Genomic DNA, 18,178 nt, shown 5'->3' on the forward strand with positions numbered 1-18,178 from the left:
TTGTCAAAAAAACATGTTGCAAATATATGTATTTCAAGTATAAGTACCCCATTCTGAGGCTTGTCTCCTCGATGTCTCGCAATGGTCTCTGGATGAGCACTCATGTTTTTAATTTTGATGAAGATTAATGTTTTATGTTGTGCTTAGTACTTTCTAAAGTGCTTGTTTAGAACACTTTATTTACCCCAAAGGCATTTTCCCATGCTTTTTTCTAGAGGTTTAGTCTTTTACCTTTCACATTTACATCTACAATCCATCTCAAACTAGTTTTTTGAGTTTGGTGTGAGGTAGGAGAGCCAGCGCCTTCAATAGAAAAGGCCATTCTTTTGTCAATGATTTTCAATGCACTCTTGACTCTGTGGCTAGAATTAACTTCGTTACCCACAAATTTGATTGTGCCATTCTCCTGCCTAAATATTTTCAATGGCAGCCCATTGTTCTTGGGATAATGTTCAGTCTCTTGCTTAATGTATCTTAACAACATCCTGTTTGATTTGGTCACCTCCGATTTCACAAGTCAAATCTGTCTTGTGTCCACCGACCCACTCTGAGCTCAACAACACTGAGCGGAGCATTCCCTGGACACACTCTCATCTGCGGACCTTTGCCATACAGAATGCTTCCATCTCCTTGGGTTGGTTATTTACTATTCAAACTTCAGGTCTCGGGACTCCTGGATGGCTCAGAGGTTGAGCTTTTGCCTTTGGCTCAGGTCGTGATCCCAGGATCCTGGGAGCTAGTCCTGCATCCAGCTCCCCACAGGGAGTCTGCTTCTCCTTCTGTCTGTGTCTCTGCCTCTCTCTGTCTCTCGTGAATAAATAAAAATCTTTTTTAAAAAAATTCAGGCCTCACCTCCTCCAGGAAGCCTTCTCTGACTGCACAGTCCCTGTCCAAGTCTAGGTTGAGTGACCTCATTATATGTTCTCTTGTACCCCGACTTGTAATTGTGTTTAAGTATCTCCCCCACTGCAACTTCTGTAAGGGGAAAGACACCTATTTAGTTCAAATGGGAGGTACTTCCTAAATATTATTATTTTATTTATTTTTATTTATTTTTATTTTTCTAAATATTATTGAAGGTATGAATACATGGAAGGTGGTTTCCTTTGCCAGGGGCGCAGGAAGTGTGGGCTTTGAGCAAGAACGGGTTTCAGTTCTCAGATCTAACACTTGGCCGATAGGGTAGTATTCCGAGCCTCAGTTTTCAAATCTGCAAAATGGGAATACAATATTGTCTCAGTAGAGTTGTCATAAGCATCAAATAAGATGCTGTACATAAAAAAATCCCGCACAACGACTAGCACACGGCGAACCCTTTGAATATTGATTGGTAACACGATGAAGTGCCCGGAGCGCCTCCTTACCCTTTCGCATGCGCATGCGCCGCCCTCGGTGCCCCCGCAAGCCCCGCCCGGCGCGCCCCCGCGCGTCCCCACGCGTGCGCGCGTTCCGCCGGAACCCCAGGCCGCGGCCAGAGGTGAAGAGGCGGGACCTCCTCGCTACGCCTGCGCCGTGGGAGGCCGTGCCCCGGGGGGCGGGGCCGCGCAGGCGCGCAGGCCGCCCCGGCTCCGGAGCATAAACAAGAGCGGGCACGGGATGAGGCGGCGGTTGATCCCCGGGCAGCCAGCTGCGGCCCGCGAGGCGGCGAGCTGGGCCCGGCCCCGACCCTGAGCTCACCCGACTCGCCCTCCCGCGCGCGAGCCCCTGGCCGGGCCCGCCCGCCCCGCGCCCACCATGAACCTGGCGAGTCAGAGCGGCGAGGCCGGCGCCGGCCAGCTGCTCTTCGCCAACTTCAACCAGGACAACACGTAAGGCCGGGCGGGGGGCGGGGGCCGGGGCGCGGGGCCCGGGGGCGGGGGGGCGGGGCTGAGGTTGGGGCTGAAGCAGGTGGAAGCCCGCCGCCCGGGCCGGCCCCGAGGTCGGGCCTGGAGCCTGGGGGCGGAGGCCCGGGCGGGCGGGGGCGGGCCCGGAGCCTGGAGGGAGGGGCGCTGTCCTCGGGACCCTCCGGGCGCTGCGCTGCGCTGCGCTGCGCCGCGCTGGGGCTGCGACCTCTGGGCGAGGCCGGTGATGGAGACAGGGAGCTGTCTCAGCCACCGACAGAAAGGATGGTTGCTTTACCTTTGGGGGGACCTCCCTTTTCACAAAGTTGGGGCGGAACTTTGTGCCGTGACCTGTTGTCACAGCCGCTTCCAGAGCGGTGAGAGTGTCTTCCTTCTGTCTCACCTCCCCTTCTTTTCGTCAGCCCTCTTCCCCGTTCCCCCGCTCTTCCCCCCCCCCAGGTCCTTCTCCTGGTCCCCTTATCATCTTAGGGGCCCTTTCCCTTCTTTCCTTTTCTTCTTCTTGTCTTGCTCTTCCTTTTTTTTTTTTTTTTTTGAAGGCAACTTTGATGTCCTGCCTGAGCAAGAAACAGATTTAGCAATAATCATGGCCTCTGATCTGGGGAGAAACTGAGTCAAGGGGGATGTGACAGGAATACTCGAGGAGTCTGGGTGCTTCGGGGAATGGGCCGTCCTTAGGGGAAGAGGGGGAGCCACTGATGCCACCCCGTGGATTCGGAGCACTGTCTGTCCAAAAGCCCATGTGGGTTGGAAGCTCATTCCTCAGAGGCTATCGGGGTGACCGGTGAGGATAGTTAATAGATGAAATTTCTGGAGAAGAAGGAGTTGTGGGACTGGAAGGGAGGAGAGCCATCTTGGGAAGTGAGTAAGAGGAAGTGATGTAAGTGAGGAGGAATGGGTCATTGGCTTCATAGTAAGTAGTTGGTTGAGTTGTTACTGGCTTGAATGGAATCAGAAAAGTAGAAAAAGGTTTTTTTTTTGCTTTTTTTTTTTAAGGGAAAAGTTAGTTGTGGAACGGCAAGCAGCAGGTGCTCAGCAGCCCCTTTCCCCAGAATTGTGAGGTCAGTGCAGATGGTCCAGCAGTGGGATGGCAGTGAGGGTAGGAAGGAAGCGGATGCCCTGCTCCAGCTGCAGACCCCGAACCTGGAGTTCACAAGGTCCAGAGCTTCACCTGGATCTTAGAGTTGGCTAATAGTGGATCGGGGGCAGGACTGAGTTCTCTTGCAGTGATCTTCCCACCCTGCCCCACTCAGGTAGGATTGGGAGGACAGTGAATTTAGAAATCATACTGTAGCAACCTTTAAAGATTAAAATACATAAGTGTACTGTGTGACCAAAAACCAGTAAAACAAAAACATCTTGGACAACCTGTTGCCCGATGGTTGTAATTGGAAGAGACTATATGATATAGTCTCCAGGAGCCAAATAGAGCATTTCAAGCCATCTGTGATTTGGTTTTTAAGCCCTTAGTACTTTGAGATTGGTAAGAAATGGTAGTTCTGTGATTTTTTTTTTTATGTCTTGTATAAACTAGTGAATTTCCAAAATATTTTCTGCCATTTTTTCCAGTTTTTCACTACCTGTCATTTATATTGAAAGGAAATGAAATGCGAGAATGAGTTCTCTTTTGCTGTTCTTTCAAACAGGCTGCCAAATCTCTTATATAATGGAATATATCAGTCTGGCCTGAAGTTAGACCTTTTCACACTTGGAAATCACGTGTTTCCCACTTTCAGTGGGTCCTGAAGTTCAAGAGATTTCTGTGTCATAATTTGAACTTTCCAGAGACCTTGATATAGTATAAACATAAATTGTTAAGAAATAGGATTTTACCAGAAGTTTATCAATTAAGATGGCTGTAATCTGTCTTAAGAAATACACGAATTCCTGAGGAGAGGGTGCAGAGTTTACCCCCTTTGCCTCCCTTGCCTGTCTCCAGAAACTATCTTAATAGAGAAACACAGTTTTTCACAAGACAGAAGTTACTGGTCTGGGATCTACATTCACTGTATTCAGTGAGAAAGTCTGGAAGCCTTTTCTATTCTATTTCACTTGATAGAATATATATGTACATTATACAGTAATGCTTAATAAAAGGATACTCCTTTTGTATACCAAGGTATATCTGTCCTGCCTTTTTGTCCTGGCAATATGATTTCAAATATTGTGCTCATTTTTCTAGGATTCTTAGCCCAAAAGTATGAAGAAGTTTTGTTTTTTTACCATTTTTTTTCTTTTAAAGCTAGAGCAGTGAAAGAGGCACCAGGTATAGCTGATCTCTGTTACCTATTGACTAGTTAGTTCCAATCCTAGTTTCTGAAAGTAACGGTTTGGAAGATTTACCTTGAAGGAATTAATTGTTGGCTTTTGAAATTGAAGTTAACAAACTAATCAGTGGCAGAGTATTGCTTAACTGGAAATGTCAAGGATTAAAGTCCTCCACCAGGGATCCCTGGGTGGCGCAGCGGTTTGGCGCCTGCCTTTGGCCCAGGGTGCGATCCTGGAGACCCGGGATCGAATCCCACGTCGGGCTCCCGGTGCATGGAGCCTGCTTCTCTCTCTGCCTGTGTCTCTGCCTCTCTCTCCCTCTCTCTCTGTGTGTGTGACTATCATAAATAAATAAAAATTAAAAAAAAAAAGAAACTACATCTCCAAAAGAGATAGATGAAAGAAAGGAACTTGATTTTCCAAGCCTTCTGTTTGTAGCATTGATGTTAGTGTCCAGAAAAGTGATGGAGACGCTTGTTTAACTGAGTTTCTTCTGGGTTACAGATACTATTCTGGGGAAGTCACCTCTCTCCATCCACTTTTTCCTCATCAGTATATTGAGAGGCTTCATTGTGGATCGTCTTTAAGGATCCTCCAACCTTAAAAGTTTTAGGTCATTCGGCTTGCTGGGTAGAGGATATGTTGGAGGAGGGCAGGACAGTCGCCCAGGAGGATATTGTCCAGCAGCAGTGGCCCATGGAGAGGAGACTGGTCAGCTTTTAGGACTTGGTGTGACCCGTGGGACGTGGGTGATTACTCCCAAAACTCTGAATTTGGGGGTGAACAGTGATTCCTTTATGGGGGAAAGATGAGAGGAAGATTAGGTTTGGGGGCAAAAGATGAAATCTGCTTTGGCTCCTGTGGAGTTTTAAGGCTGTAGGGCCATCCAGGTGGAGACCTAGGATGGAAATGCTATAGGCTGAAGGGAAAGAGCCTGCTGTGATGGGAAATTTACTGGATAGGCCCCCCCGGGTCTCCCAGGTCTCAGCAGTTCAGCTCGTTCCCTTTTTGTGGGTAAGGACTGATGCCACTTACCCCTCTAGTCAAGTAGGAAGATAATGGAAAGGAAAAGCTTGTCGGGACTAATTATTGGTGAGAGGGCAAAGAAAAGGAAAAAGCTAAGAAAGAGATCTGATTTACATTTTGGGGTGGTTTTTTATTTTGTTTTTAATGGAAATCACCGTTTTTTTTTTAGATATTGTAACGCTCAAGTTTAAATTCATTGACAGACTTGCAGTTGAAGATGGTGGATCAAACACAAGCATTTATTTTGGCTCCCTCCCGAAACCCTACTAAAATGTCAGTCAGTAAAATACCAAAGATATTTTAGAAGGTTGAAACCCACAGGATAGGGAGAATGAGAGAGGAGTCACTAGCAACAAAATTTTGGAAGTTAGCAAGCAGTACAGGAAAGTGGATCTCGAATTGCTAGTGGAGAAAGCAGAGAGCCAACCTGGTTTAAACTCAGAATCCCTGAAAGGCTCAGGATTGGCAGTCTAGGGAAGTTCTAGAAGTGGAATAAAGGTGGGTGTGGAATGAAGATAAAGAGGATCGGCCCAGGGGATCCCTGGGTGGCTCAGCAGTTTAGTGCCTGCCTTCAGCCCAGGGCGTGATCCTGGTGTCCCTGGATCGAGTCCCACATCAGGCTCCCTGCATGGAGCCTGCTTCTCCCTCTGCCTGTGTCTCTGCCTCTCTCTCTCTCTCTCTCTCTCTCTCTGCATCTCTCATGAATAAATAAATAAAATCTTTAAAAAAAAAAAAAAGGATCGGCCCAAAACATGTTTCAGAAGCACTCACTCTCCCATCCTGGCAAAGGACATGGATCTTGTCTCCAGAATGTATAACAGGGTCTCTGGATTTTGACACCTGGCGCAGTTGAAGGCAGGGGTATAGTAGTGAAATGTGGGGTTGAGTAAATATATCCTTTTTTTCTATTACAGTGAGCTGGTTTTTCCCTTGTCAGTAAAAGATCTCACTGTGTTACTTTAAATAAAAACCAACCACACAAACAATTGGGGAATAAGATTATTTAATAAGGGAATATCAAACTTACCTGTTACTCCACCTGTTCCTTTAATGTGTCTGCCATTGTGTGGTCAGGCATATCGTGAGAAAATATTAAAAAGCAGGATCAATCCCCAAAGAGAGATATATGAACCTGATTGCTAGTGTTATCACCCTTTAAAAACACCTACTTTTATTGATAAAGTATATACTTATATTATTACCATATATACCTATCAAAAATAATTGGAATATTTTTGTTTGCATTTCTTACTGATTGAGGTTTTGTAAACCATGCAATTAAAATTCTAGCTGAGGTGTTTAATATCCAAAGCCAGTTACTGAATATCTGTAAAAACATGAAGATTCTGCTGTTTGGTCACCAACGCCTCGTTTTGACAGCTTCTTCTGTTAGGAGCACAACATCAAAATCCAGGTTCTCATTAACTAATTAAAGCTCATTCACTTTGCCCATGGAAGAAGCCCTCCTCTAAGCTTGTTTTATATATAATGCCAATTAGCTTGGTGGTTTGGTTCCTAAATCAACAAGAAATTAGCAAGAGAGAGGGGCTGTTAATGTTGGGGGGAGGGTTACAAGGCAATGACACCTGTCAGCAAAACAAAAGGTGGAATATGTTTTTGGAAATGCTGCACTGGGGTGTGTAGATGGCTCCGTCAGTTAAGCATCTGCCTTCGGCTCAGGTCATGATCTCACAGTCCTGAGATTGAGCCCTATATCAGGCTCCCTGTTCAGCAGGGAATCTACTTCTTCCTCTGCCTCTCCCCCCTGCTCGTCCTCACTTTTGCTCTGTCTCAAATGAATAAATAAATAAATCTTTAATAATTAAAAAAAAATAAAGCCTCAGCACTACAGTCTGGGCATTTGAGGTCAGTACACAAAACCTTTGGGAGCATCTGAGGGGGGTCAATGTATTATAATAGTATAGTAAGTTTAATGATGGGAGTCCAAGAAAATGTTAAGAATTTCCCACCCCCTAGTGATAAGAACACAAAAAAGCATATAATAAAACACTTTTTCATTTTTTAATCAGAAATGGTGAGGGAAAAGGTATTGGTGCTTAAAATAGCACCCATTATTTTTTTGGAAAACATTTTCCCAAACACCAAATTCCTAAAAGTCATAAATTGCTGAGATTTTGCCTTATTTTTAGTTTTTCTGGATATTCTTCTATTTTTATTGGCTCCTTTATTGCTTTTCAAAATATTTACAGGTAATAATACCTAATTACTTCATTGATGTAATTAATTCAGTATAGTGAGGTATTTTTGTCCCCTAAAAAGTGCTGTTAGAAAATTTTGTTTCTGTTTAAATGTCTAAGATGAGCCAGTTAGAACTTAAAAATGTTTTGTTTTGTTTTTTAAATATTTTATTTGAGAGAAAGAAAGTGGGAGCAAGGCAGGGAGAGGCAGAGGGAGGGAGAAGCAGGCTTCCCTACTAAGTAGGGAGCCAGACATGAGACTCCGTCCCAGGACTTCGGGATCATGACCTGAGCCAAAGGCATATGCTTAACCTCCTGAGCCACCCAGGTGCTCCAACAGCTTAAAAATTTAATAGTGCTTGTAGCAGCTCCATTCTTTGAATATATTTCTTTTGCATATTGGCGAAAGAGAGGTTAGAAATTTCAAGTTTTTAATAGATGAGATGACCATGAGAGGAACCCTAATTTTTACTTTGGTGTGCAGATACTCCCAGTAAGAAACATCAGTGTTGGGCAGCCCCGGTGGCTCAGCGGTTTAGTGCTGCCTGCAGCCCGGGGTGTGATCCTGGAGACCCTGGATCGAGTCCCACGTCAGGCTCCCTGCGTGAAGCCTGCTTCTCCCTCTGCCTGTGTCTCTGCCTCTCTCTCTCTCTCCTCTCTGTGTATACTCATGAATAAATAAATAAAATCTTTAAAAAAAAAATCAGTGTTCATTATTTCTAGTCTTCTGCCTCCACTTGTTTTCATGTCCTCCCAGATATTGAATTCACAACAGTTCCTGTAGCTACTTCCTCATGTCCCATGCTTCCTGTTTTATTTGCTTGTCCTCTTTCTCAAAGCTGTGCTTTCCTCTTCTTTTTTTTCCCCCTGTGGTTAGTCACATTCCAGAGAGTAGTAATCTTCTAATGAGGAAATACTTCATTCTGTGTCCCAGGGCTCCCCTTCAGGCCTCTTAGCAAAAGCCATGGTGCTGGTGTTGGGTGTGAGTGGCTTCACCTTTTCTTTGTAGGTCAGCTGTGTAGTCTTCTGATACCAGATTCTAAGTTAGTTTTTTGGTTCTGTTTTATTTCCACCCCACTGCCCGGCCATAGTGTAACATAGGTGATTGAGCTGCATTTGCTGTGGCCTTGGCAGAAGGCAGAGGAATGTCATCATCTACTAGGCTGTAAATGTCTTTGTTTAAAGTTTGGTGTGTCAACTTATTTAGCTTTTGGACTCATACATATATCAGATCACTTAAGAAACTCCACTTTGTTCTAAGGGGGTCATTAACTTAGGTTTGATTACTTCTGTTTATTTGTCCAATTTATCTTTAATATTTTGTAGGTTTTAAATAAGAATATTGTCTGTATTTTATTGGTCTTCCCATTTTCATGGCTGCAAGGTGGGGCACCTTGCTCTGCCACTTTCCCCTCTTCTGCTCAGCCACCACTCACCTGCTACAAACTGTGAATTTATTTGTCCTAATTTTTGGTAGAAAGGATGGTTACTATTTGGTAACATGGAGCTAGTTTGTGCATTATCACTGTCTACACGTATCAGCTCTTATTTCTGATTTGGCTTTTTTGCAGGTCCCTAGCTGTTGGTAGTAAGTCCGGTTATAAATTTTTCTCCCTTTCTTCTGTGGATAAGCTGGAACAGATCTATGAATGCAGTAAGTGTTTGCTTTATTTTTCCCCCTTCCTAAAAAAAAATAAAGACACAAATTATACTTGAATTGGAATGCGTTCTCAAATTCTAACACTGTGATTGAAGTCCAGATACCCCTTGACCAGCACTCTTCTTTCACCTTGGTTCTCAGAGATGGTACATGTTCTGCAAGGTCTGTGCATTTGCATACTTAAACATATACACATAGAAACACTTGTTTATGGGTTGTCTTTTTCAATATATGATATTGCACTGTATGTATTATCCTGTCATTCCTCCCCACTTTAAATGCCATTATTTAAACGATTTAGGTTTCTGTTATAAAGGGTTTCTAGAAAGTTGAAAACCTCAGAGCCCCCAGAGGAATGGTTTCTTTTCTTCTGTTGTCATTTTATGGCAGTCGAGTTGCCTGTGTTTCAGAGGCAATATGGAATTGCGGAAGGGTCGTATGAGCTTTGACTTCTTGCTCCATCACTTATGTGTGACTTTAGATAGATTGCTTCATCTTAGACCCTACTTTCTTTGGTTTTCTTTTGTGTGTCTGTGTACAGTAGTGCTTGCTGAGTACATGGTAGGTACAGAGCCCTCCTCCCCAGAGAGAACACGCTAGAAAACTTTGGGCTCTTCTACATCTATAACTTGTTTTCTATGGGCTTATATAGTTAGACACACGTAACATGTACACACATAAACATATACTTTTGTGTGTGGTTTTGTTTTATGGAAATGAGCTTGTAATAGGTTTTGTTCTTTATTTTTGTTTAAAAAAAAAACACGACTTTTTAAATTGAAGTGATTGTGAATTTACATGCAGATGTTGGAAATAATGCAGATTCCTCATACCCTTCTCCCAGTTTCCCCTAATGGTAACATTTTGTGAAAGCACAGTATAGTGTCTCAACCGGAAGAGCGACATTGATGGGACTTGTTGCTCCAATTCAGATTTCTTGAGCTTCACTTGTGCGTGTGTGTTTTTGTAAGTTCTGTACGTCTTAATGCCCTTGCAGATTCCTGTTTCCACCACAAGCAAGACACTGGACAGTTCCAACATGGCGGGATCCTTCCTGCTGTCCATTTATAACCATACCTGCCTCCCTCCCACCTCCTACCCCCACCCTAATCCTTGCTAACCATGAATGTGTCCTGTTTCTCAAATTTTGCCATTTCAAAACCGTTATGGAAAAGAAAGTATATAACCTGTTGGGATTGACTTTTTTACTTGCATAATTCTCTGGAAATTCATCTGAGCTATTGTGTGTCAATAGGTCCTTTTTATGCCTGGAAAATATTCTGTGGGTATGGATAGACCACAGTTTAGCGGGCTGTTACAAATAAAGCTGCTGTGAACATTCATATACAGAGTTTTGCGCGAACTTAAGTTTTTATCTCTCTGGGATAAATCTCTAAGAGTACAATTGCTGGGTCATATGGTAGCCTCAACTTTTTTCTTTCTTTTTAAAGAAGCTGCCTAAGTCTTTTTCCAGGTGGCTGTACCATTTTACATTCCCACTGGTAATGTTTGAGTGATCCAGTTCCTTTTTTGTCTTTGCTGGCATTTGGTGTTATTGCTGTTCTTCACTGTGGCCATCCTGATAAATATGAGCAGTGCTGTCTCATTTTCTGATTTGCTTTTCCATAACAGCAAATGATGTTGAGGATCTTTTCTTGTACTTTTTTGCCACATGTATATTCTCCTCAGTGAAATGTCCACCTTTTTGCCCACGTTCTCATGGTATTATTTGGGGTTTTTTGATGTTGAGTTTTGAGAGTTCTTTATATAGTTCAGATACTAGTCCTTTGTCAGACATGTGGTTTCTAAGTATTTTCTCTGTATATAATAAGCAGCCCTGAAACCTGCCCATGGCCTGACCTCAGTTGAGAGTCCCTGTTAGAGAATTAGGAGTTCAGTATTCACAGCTTACTTCTTGTAATTGGTCACACTGGGGTATGGATTCAGGGAGAGCTTGAATACTTAGCATTTCAGTCATCTGTGTGTGTATGCAGTTGTGGGGAATCAGGTTTCCTCCTTGTTAATGTCAGTATCCCCTTAGCAAGTGTTCCAGTGTTGCCAGCTTTGCTTTCTTAATGGTTTGGTGTTCCATTTTGGAATTCTGTTCTACCTACCAATATCTCTGAAGTAGGGGGAGATGGGACAAGTAGTGCAAACAGGCTTCTCATTCATTCTTGGTTCCATTCACTCCATGAACACGTATTGAGCACCTGCTGTGTGCTACCCCAAAACCTTTTTTTTTTTTTTTTTTTTTTTTTTTTACCGTGACCCCGATGTGACATGAAGCTAGCCCTGTTCTGCTTGTGGAGATGCAGTGGTGGCCAAATTCCTGCTCCCATGACACTTGCATGTAAATGAGGGGAGACGAGGTACAAGTACATACATTTGTGTCCAGGGTTGGGCTGGGGACACGGCGATGAGCACAGACATAGATACTGCCTCCCATCCCTGCATCCCTACCCCTGTGACAATAAGATGAAGACTTCAGGGAAAATGCTATTTCTTCTGCCAGTTACTTAAAATTTTGGAGTTCTTGTGGTCTGCCAGGAAGTCAGAGGCCTTTACAAAGGCTCCCTCCCAGGCCTCAGCCTTCTTTCTACAGAAGGCCTTTCGGCTGACCCCTCACCTCCATCAGCAGAGTGTGTCTGACTTCCCTGACAAGTCTGTTTTTTGTTGCTGTCCCAAAGGCAAGCACCCAGGCCCTTCCTAGGAAGCTAATCAGTGTCTCTGACTCATACTTCCTGTGGGCTGCCTTAGAGTTGGCTCCTTTTTTGTCCTCAGATGTGGCCTGCTGATGCTTCTTCTCAAAAAGCCTTTTTTCTAGTATGTAGCTAGAAGATGTGATCTGGGTGATAAAATGGCTGTGAACTAGTGTGCTTGCTTATCTCAGGTGGCTTGTCAGTATTTTGAAAAATTTTCAAACTGCTCACCTTCCCATGGTCCCATGTATAATTGTTCTCTGTAGGGGATTTCTTCAAAGAAGGGTAGCCTCATCTCTGGAGTCCATCAGGCTTTTATGAATGACTGAAAGATTTACTGATTCTGCATCCCAGCGAGCCCCTGAATTATGCAGTGAAAGTGTGGCTGTTGTGACTAGGGTCACCTGCTTTTAAATCCATAGAATTCCCCCTCCTACCCTTACTTGGGAGAGCCAGTGCTTACAGAAGGTGTGAGAAGACCAAATCCTGGTCTTTACTCTTCCTCAGAGTGAATCAGTTTAATGACTAATCTGAAGTTTATTTACTGATTTTTGGTGCCTCTTTTTTTTTTTTTGGTGCCTCATTTTTTTTTAAAGATTTTCGATGCAACAAGATGTGATGTCTTGATAATATTGTGAAAAGTGGGTATTTACTGACCAACATGGTGAGGTGGAATACACATTTTTTTTTGTCCTTCTTAGTGAACTTTGACCCTTAGAAGTAGATGATGAAAACGGACATAGAACTTTAGGAAGGTTAATACTTTAAGCTGGAAGCGATTGCCCACCTTTCCTCTCTCACACACTTTTCTTTCTTTTTTTTTTCCTCACACACTTTTCTTGAGCAGATAAAAGAATGTCCGTTTGGAAACAGGTTAGCCACCAAATCAAGATTGTTTTCTGGAATTTTTCTGCAAATAGAGGCAGAGCAAAAAAAGGCACTTGATGCTCTAGTCTCAGCTGCATATCACGAACTCAGACCTTCACCTCTGGGTAACTGTTGCTGTTACAGAAAGAATGAGCCAGAACTGGTCTTGGAAAGAACGAGATGAACAACTGCTTGTTCTACTGTTGTTTATTTCAACCAAAAAAAAAAAAAAAAAAAAAAACCTTTCTGCCTAGAAATAGTGGAAGATTTTTTCCTGACTATATTGTAATTTCTTTTTTTTTTAAGGTTTTATTTATTTATTCATGAGACACAGAGAGAGGCAGAGACATAGGTAGAGGGAGAAGCAGGTGCCCCATGGGAAGTCTGATGCAAGACTCCATCTCAGGACCCCAGGATCACGCTTGAGCCAAAAGCAGACGCTTAACCACTGAGCCACCCAGGCATCCCTATATTGTAATTTCTAAAGTTACAGGAACTCCCATGTATACTTTGCCTGTAGTTTGTGCCCTTTTGGCCTGTCATTCTCTCTCTCTTCCTCTCTCTCTGTCCTCTGTGTGTGAAGCTATATAATGTGCAAATGTGTGGTCTCCCTTCCCCTGAAATATTATTGCAGTGAAATCCTACCCCGGTAGACTAAATAAAGGGTATATAGATGTTATTTGTAAAATATCACATAAGTTGGGAGGGAAAGTTGGTGTTTTCATATTCTACATTGTGTATGTTTGCATTTTTAAGTATCCGAGCTAGGCAAACATATCTCAGGAAGCATTCAGTTCCAAAATCGAGCATAAGCAGACGGTTCTTACCTGCACAAAGGTGACTGGTGCCTGCTTTGTCAACAGCAGTGCCTCCACAGACCCAGAGCACCTTTCACCAGAAAATTCAACTATCGCTGACCCTTCATCTGCATCTTAAAGTCAGAGAAATGGTGCTTCTGAGATCCTCCCGATTTGACAGACAACACTGGTTGGAATATTAATTTCAGTGAGAATGTATATAGTTTGGGATCCTAGGGGGAGAAATCCTGTAGCCTCTCTGTCTAAATCTGTGGTGAGGAAGATCGGGCTCTTGCCTCCCTTTAGAGCTGCAGGCATCTGGCAGCCACACTTGTTTGGAAGTGTGTTAGGTCACTTCATGGTTTTTTCCCTTAGTGGTCTAGAAGTTTTATCATCAGCTCTATGCAGCACCCGCAGAAGCAAAAGCAGCATTCTTTTATTTTTGTACAGCACTCTTTTTTAAATCAAGTAATTCATTGCTTAAATTAGGCAATCTCTGAGAAGGCAATCTCTGGGAAGAACATTTGTCAGAAACAGTGGCCAGGGCCACCCAGAATGGGCCTTGAAGGCAAAGCTTTGGTGATCCTTGAGGTTGCGGAGGTTTACTTTCAGACTTTCATAGGGGTGGGTTGGGTGGGTGTCCCAAGTCTCTGTGACAGGCCACCGTGAATAATTACCAACGTTCAGCCTGCTTTATCCTGCTGTCGTTGGATTGCAGTGCCCTTGGGTTACAGACCTGATGCCTTGGCGCCGTCGTTTTGTGGGAGACTGTGCTGGGTGTGTGGGCTCCAGGCCTGTTCACATGTTTAAAGAGAGCTCTTGGGAGGGAGGTAAAATGTAAAAATGTTAAAGAGCTTCTTGAAATAATGCAGTAGAAAGTCAACAGGCCTAAGCCACCAACTACATGGAAAGACAGGTTGCTTTCTGAAGGTGTGTTCCTAAAAAGGTGGGGACACTTGGTGCCAGGATGGAAAGGAGCTCTGAAGCTGTTCTTTTTGTGTCATTCCTGCTTCCCATGTGGTGACAAAAATGTTAGCTCTAGGGTCACCTGATTCATCTGCCCTTCACACAGGGCCTTGGCCTCTTTCTGGTTCCTGGCTCCTTCGGAAGTGTGATGAGAGCTGCAGCGGTTTCCCTTGGAAGACCTGGTAGTTAGTATATGATTGGGTGGTTTCAGAGACCCGAAGCCTGCGTGAGGGTCCTAGGATTTGGGGTGTCAGGATCTCTGAGAAAGACTCCCCCACCTTCTCCAGGAGGCTCCACCCGACAACTCATGTCCACCGTCCATCCCTGCTGCCCTATACATCTTGCCTTACATCTTAATATATTGGCCAGAATTCTAATTCTGCAGTAGTCTGTGTGGTTTAACAGCTTATATGCCATAAAAATCACTGGTTTAAAGAATAAGAGTCAGTGGGTTTTAGTATATTCACAAAGTTGTGCAACATACCGTAATCTAATTTTAAGACCTTTTTCCCCAGAAGAAACCCTGAGTCCATTAGTAGCCAATGCCCACTTCCCTGTGCCTGCCTCACCCTGGGCAGCCACCACCTATCTGCTTTCTGCCTCTGCACATCGGCCACTCTGGACGGTTCAGATAAATGAAATCAGATGGGACTGGCTTCTTTCACTTAGAATATTTTCAAGGTTCATCCATGTGGGAGCATGTCTCAACACTTCCTTTCTTTTTATTGCTCAAATAATATTCCCTTTACATGAACGTACCATGTTTTGTTGAGGGACACTAGGGTGGTTTCTACTTTTTGGCCATTGTAAATGTGCTCCTGTGAGCATTTGTGTGGACATGTGTTTTCATGTTTCTTGAGTAGATAGATGCCTGTAGGAGTGGAATTGCTGGGTGAGCATCTTTATTTGGCCCACTAGTAAGCAGAGCTCTAAGATAAACTCCTGGAGCTAGAAAGGTGGAATCGACAGAAAAACATGTGTAAATGGATAGACATTGCTGAGTTGCCTTTAAAAAAGGTTCTTATTGACAGGGTCTGAGTGCCTGTATTCTCATTTCCTACACTAGGTGTATATTTTAATGACTCTGAGATAAAAATACAGTCATTTGCCTTTACGTTTCTTAAATCATACCTGAAATGGAGCTCTTATTTTTTTTCATGTGGTCATTTGCTTTTTTTTTTTTTTTAACTGTTTTCTTTCTTGATTTTTAACTGTTCCTTTGCCTGCTTTTCTGTTGGATTATTTGTCTCTTGCTGATTTACAGCAAATTAGCCATTTGTTGTGGGTTGTAGATATTTTTCCTGGATTGTTTGCTTTTTGACCTTGTTTATGGTATTTTTGCTGTGTTGAAGTCTTGAGTTTTTGTCTTTTCAAATATATTTGCTCTCCTAAGGCTTTTATGCTTTGGAGCATCAGAAAGGTGTTTCCTGGGGGCAGCCCAGGTGGCTCAGCAGTTTAGCACCGCCTTCAGCCCAGGGTGTGATCCTGGAGACCAAGGATCAAGTCCCACGTCGGGCTCCCTGCATGGAGCCTGCTTCTCCCTCTGCCTGTGTCTCTGCCTATGTCTCTGTCTCTCTCTCTCTCTCTCTCTGTCTCACATGAATAAATAAGTAAAATCTAAAAAAAAAAAAAAAAAAAGGAAGGTGTTTCCTATTTCAGGGGTGCATAAAACAAATTTCCAATGGCATCTTTTAGTTCTTTGGTATTATGTTTTACCTTAAGTACTTGATCTACCTGGAATTTATCGTGATGTTATGATATTTTTCATTTTTATTCATAGGCTAGAAAGGATAGTTTCCCACATCCTTAGTTATTTAGAGGGGCTTACTGAAGTATTTAGGGGTGAAATGTCAAGATAATAATGAGCCTCTTTTCAAAATTTCAGAAAAGAAAAACATAGCTGAAGCTAAGTGGTGGCAGAAAGATTTGTTAAATCTGAGTGATGGGTATAAGAGTTTTGTTACACTGTTCTCTTTTATGAGTATTTGCAGTTAAAAATACTCATAGCTTTATGGCTTCCCACATCCCCCCATTTAAACAAATTCTAGGGTGCTCAGGTGGCTCAGTTGGTTGAGCATCTGCCTTCAGCTCGGGTCATGATCCCAGGGTCCTGGGATCCAGTGTTGGGTCAGGCTCCCTGCTCAGTGGGGAGTCTGCTTCTCCTCCTTCTCCCTCTCCCTTTCCCTCTCACTCTCTCTTTCTCAAAAAAAAAATAAATAAATCTTTAAAAAAAAATTCTTAAATCACATTCGCATTTTTTTCTTCATTAAAATTTCAAAAAAAATATCAAACTTGTAGTTTGATAAGCAAACATCCCAACCCACTAGTTGCCCTCTTTCTTTGCACTTGAATTTAAGCAAATGAATAACACCTTCTATCCTTTTCCCAGCATTTTGTTAGTGGAAATTTTCAAACAGAAAAGTTGAGAATATTTACAGCTACACCCATATGTCCACCACTTAGAGTCTGTTGTTAACACTTGATCATATTCATCCTGTCCCATATCTACCTGTCCATTGATCCATCTTCTCTTTTGTGTGCCTTTCAAGGGACGTCATAGGCATCAGTACATACTTCCTTAAATACTTCACCATAGATGTTACTCACTAGAGTTCACTGTTTCTTATTTGGGGGTGATACTTACATTCCATTTATATGGAATGTATAAATCTTAAGTAAACATTCTATGTTTTGACAAATCATATGTCTCCTATCAAGGTTTACCATCACTCCAGAAAGTTCCCTCATACTCCACCCCCCCACACACAATCAATTCTGGCTCCCTTTTACCCTCTAAGAAGTAAGGAGTATTTTGGGTTTTCCCTGCTATAGATTAGTTTTGCCTGTAATAGGACATCATGTACATGCAGCATGTACTCTTGGTAAGATTTCTTTCATTCAGCATGTTTCTGAGGTTTATCCACTTTATTGCATGTCTCAGTTGCCCACTATATAAATATATGAGTTTGTCCATTCTATTGGTGAACATCTGCACTTTTTCCATTTTTAGCTATTATGAATATAGTTATGAACATTATCTTGCAAATATTTTTCTGAGCATATGTTTTCATTTATCTTAAGTAAATATCTAGGAGTGGAAAGTTTTGTTTTATGAGAAACTACCAGATTCTCCTCTAAGAGGCTATCCATCCCACTTTGTATTCCCACCAGTGCTATATGAGAGTCTGGTTGCCCCAGTGAGGATTCATCAACTTTGGGTGTTACTAATCTTTTTTTTTTTTTTTAAGATTTTATTTATTTGACAGAGAGAGAACACAGGCAGGGGGAGGAGCAGAGGAAGAGGGAGAAGCAGGCTCTCCTGAGCAGGGACCCGATGCAGGGCTCCATCCCAGGACCCCAGGATTGTGACCTGAGCTGAAGGCAGCCACTTCAACTGAGCCACCTAAGCACCCTGGTGTTACTAATCTTTTTAATTTCAGCCATTCTGATGTGTGTATACTGATAATCCATTGTGGTTTTTTTGTTTAAGATTTTATTTTATTTTTATTATTATTTTTTTAATTTTGTTTTTTAAAAGATTTTATTTATTCATTCATGAGAGACAGAGAGAGAGAGGCAGAGACACAGGCAGAGGGAGAAGCAGGCTCCATGCAGGGAGCCCGATGCGAGACTCAATCGGAGGACTCCAGGATCACGCCCTGGGCCGAAGGCAGGTGCCAAACTGCTGAGTCACCCAGGAATCCCCCCCTTTTTTTTTTTTTAAAGATTTTAAAATTTATTTATAGAGAGTGTGAGGGAGGAGGAGCAGAGGGAGAGAAAGAATCTCAAGCAGACTCCCCACTGAGCATGAGCCCGACTAGGGGCTTGATCCCATGACCCTAAGATCATAACCTGAGCC

The 18,178-nt window shown here is 43.0% G+C and overlaps 1 protein-coding gene across 4 annotated transcripts in view; it reads left to right on the plus strand.

The window, feature by feature from the left end:
* Window positions 1–1,550: 1,550 nt before the first annotated feature.
* Window positions 1,551–18,178, plus strand: part of WIPI2 (WD repeat domain, phosphoinositide interacting 2) — a 37,837-nt gene continuing 21,209 nt past the window's right edge. For 2 of the 4 annotated variants that reach the window (XM_055340311.1, XM_055340313.1), the window contains exons 1-2: window positions 1,551–1,808; window positions 8,902–8,984. In XM_055340311.1, coding sequence (XP_055196286.1) covers window positions 1,735–1,808; window positions 8,902–8,984 — 157 coding nt within the window. In that variant the 5' untranslated portion in view covers window positions 1,551–1,734. The remainder of the gene's footprint in view (window positions 1,809–8,901; window positions 8,985–18,178) is intronic. The other 2 variants (XM_055340314.1, XM_055340312.1) reach the window with 2 other exon arrangements.

Source organism: Nyctereutes procyonoides, unplaced genomic scaffold (assembly GCF_905146905.1).
Source record: "Nyctereutes procyonoides isolate TBG_1078 unplaced genomic scaffold, NYPRO_anot_genome, whole genome shotgun sequence".
In the NCBI taxonomy this organism is placed as follows: Eukaryota; Metazoa; Chordata; class Mammalia; order Carnivora; family Canidae; genus Nyctereutes; species Nyctereutes procyonoides.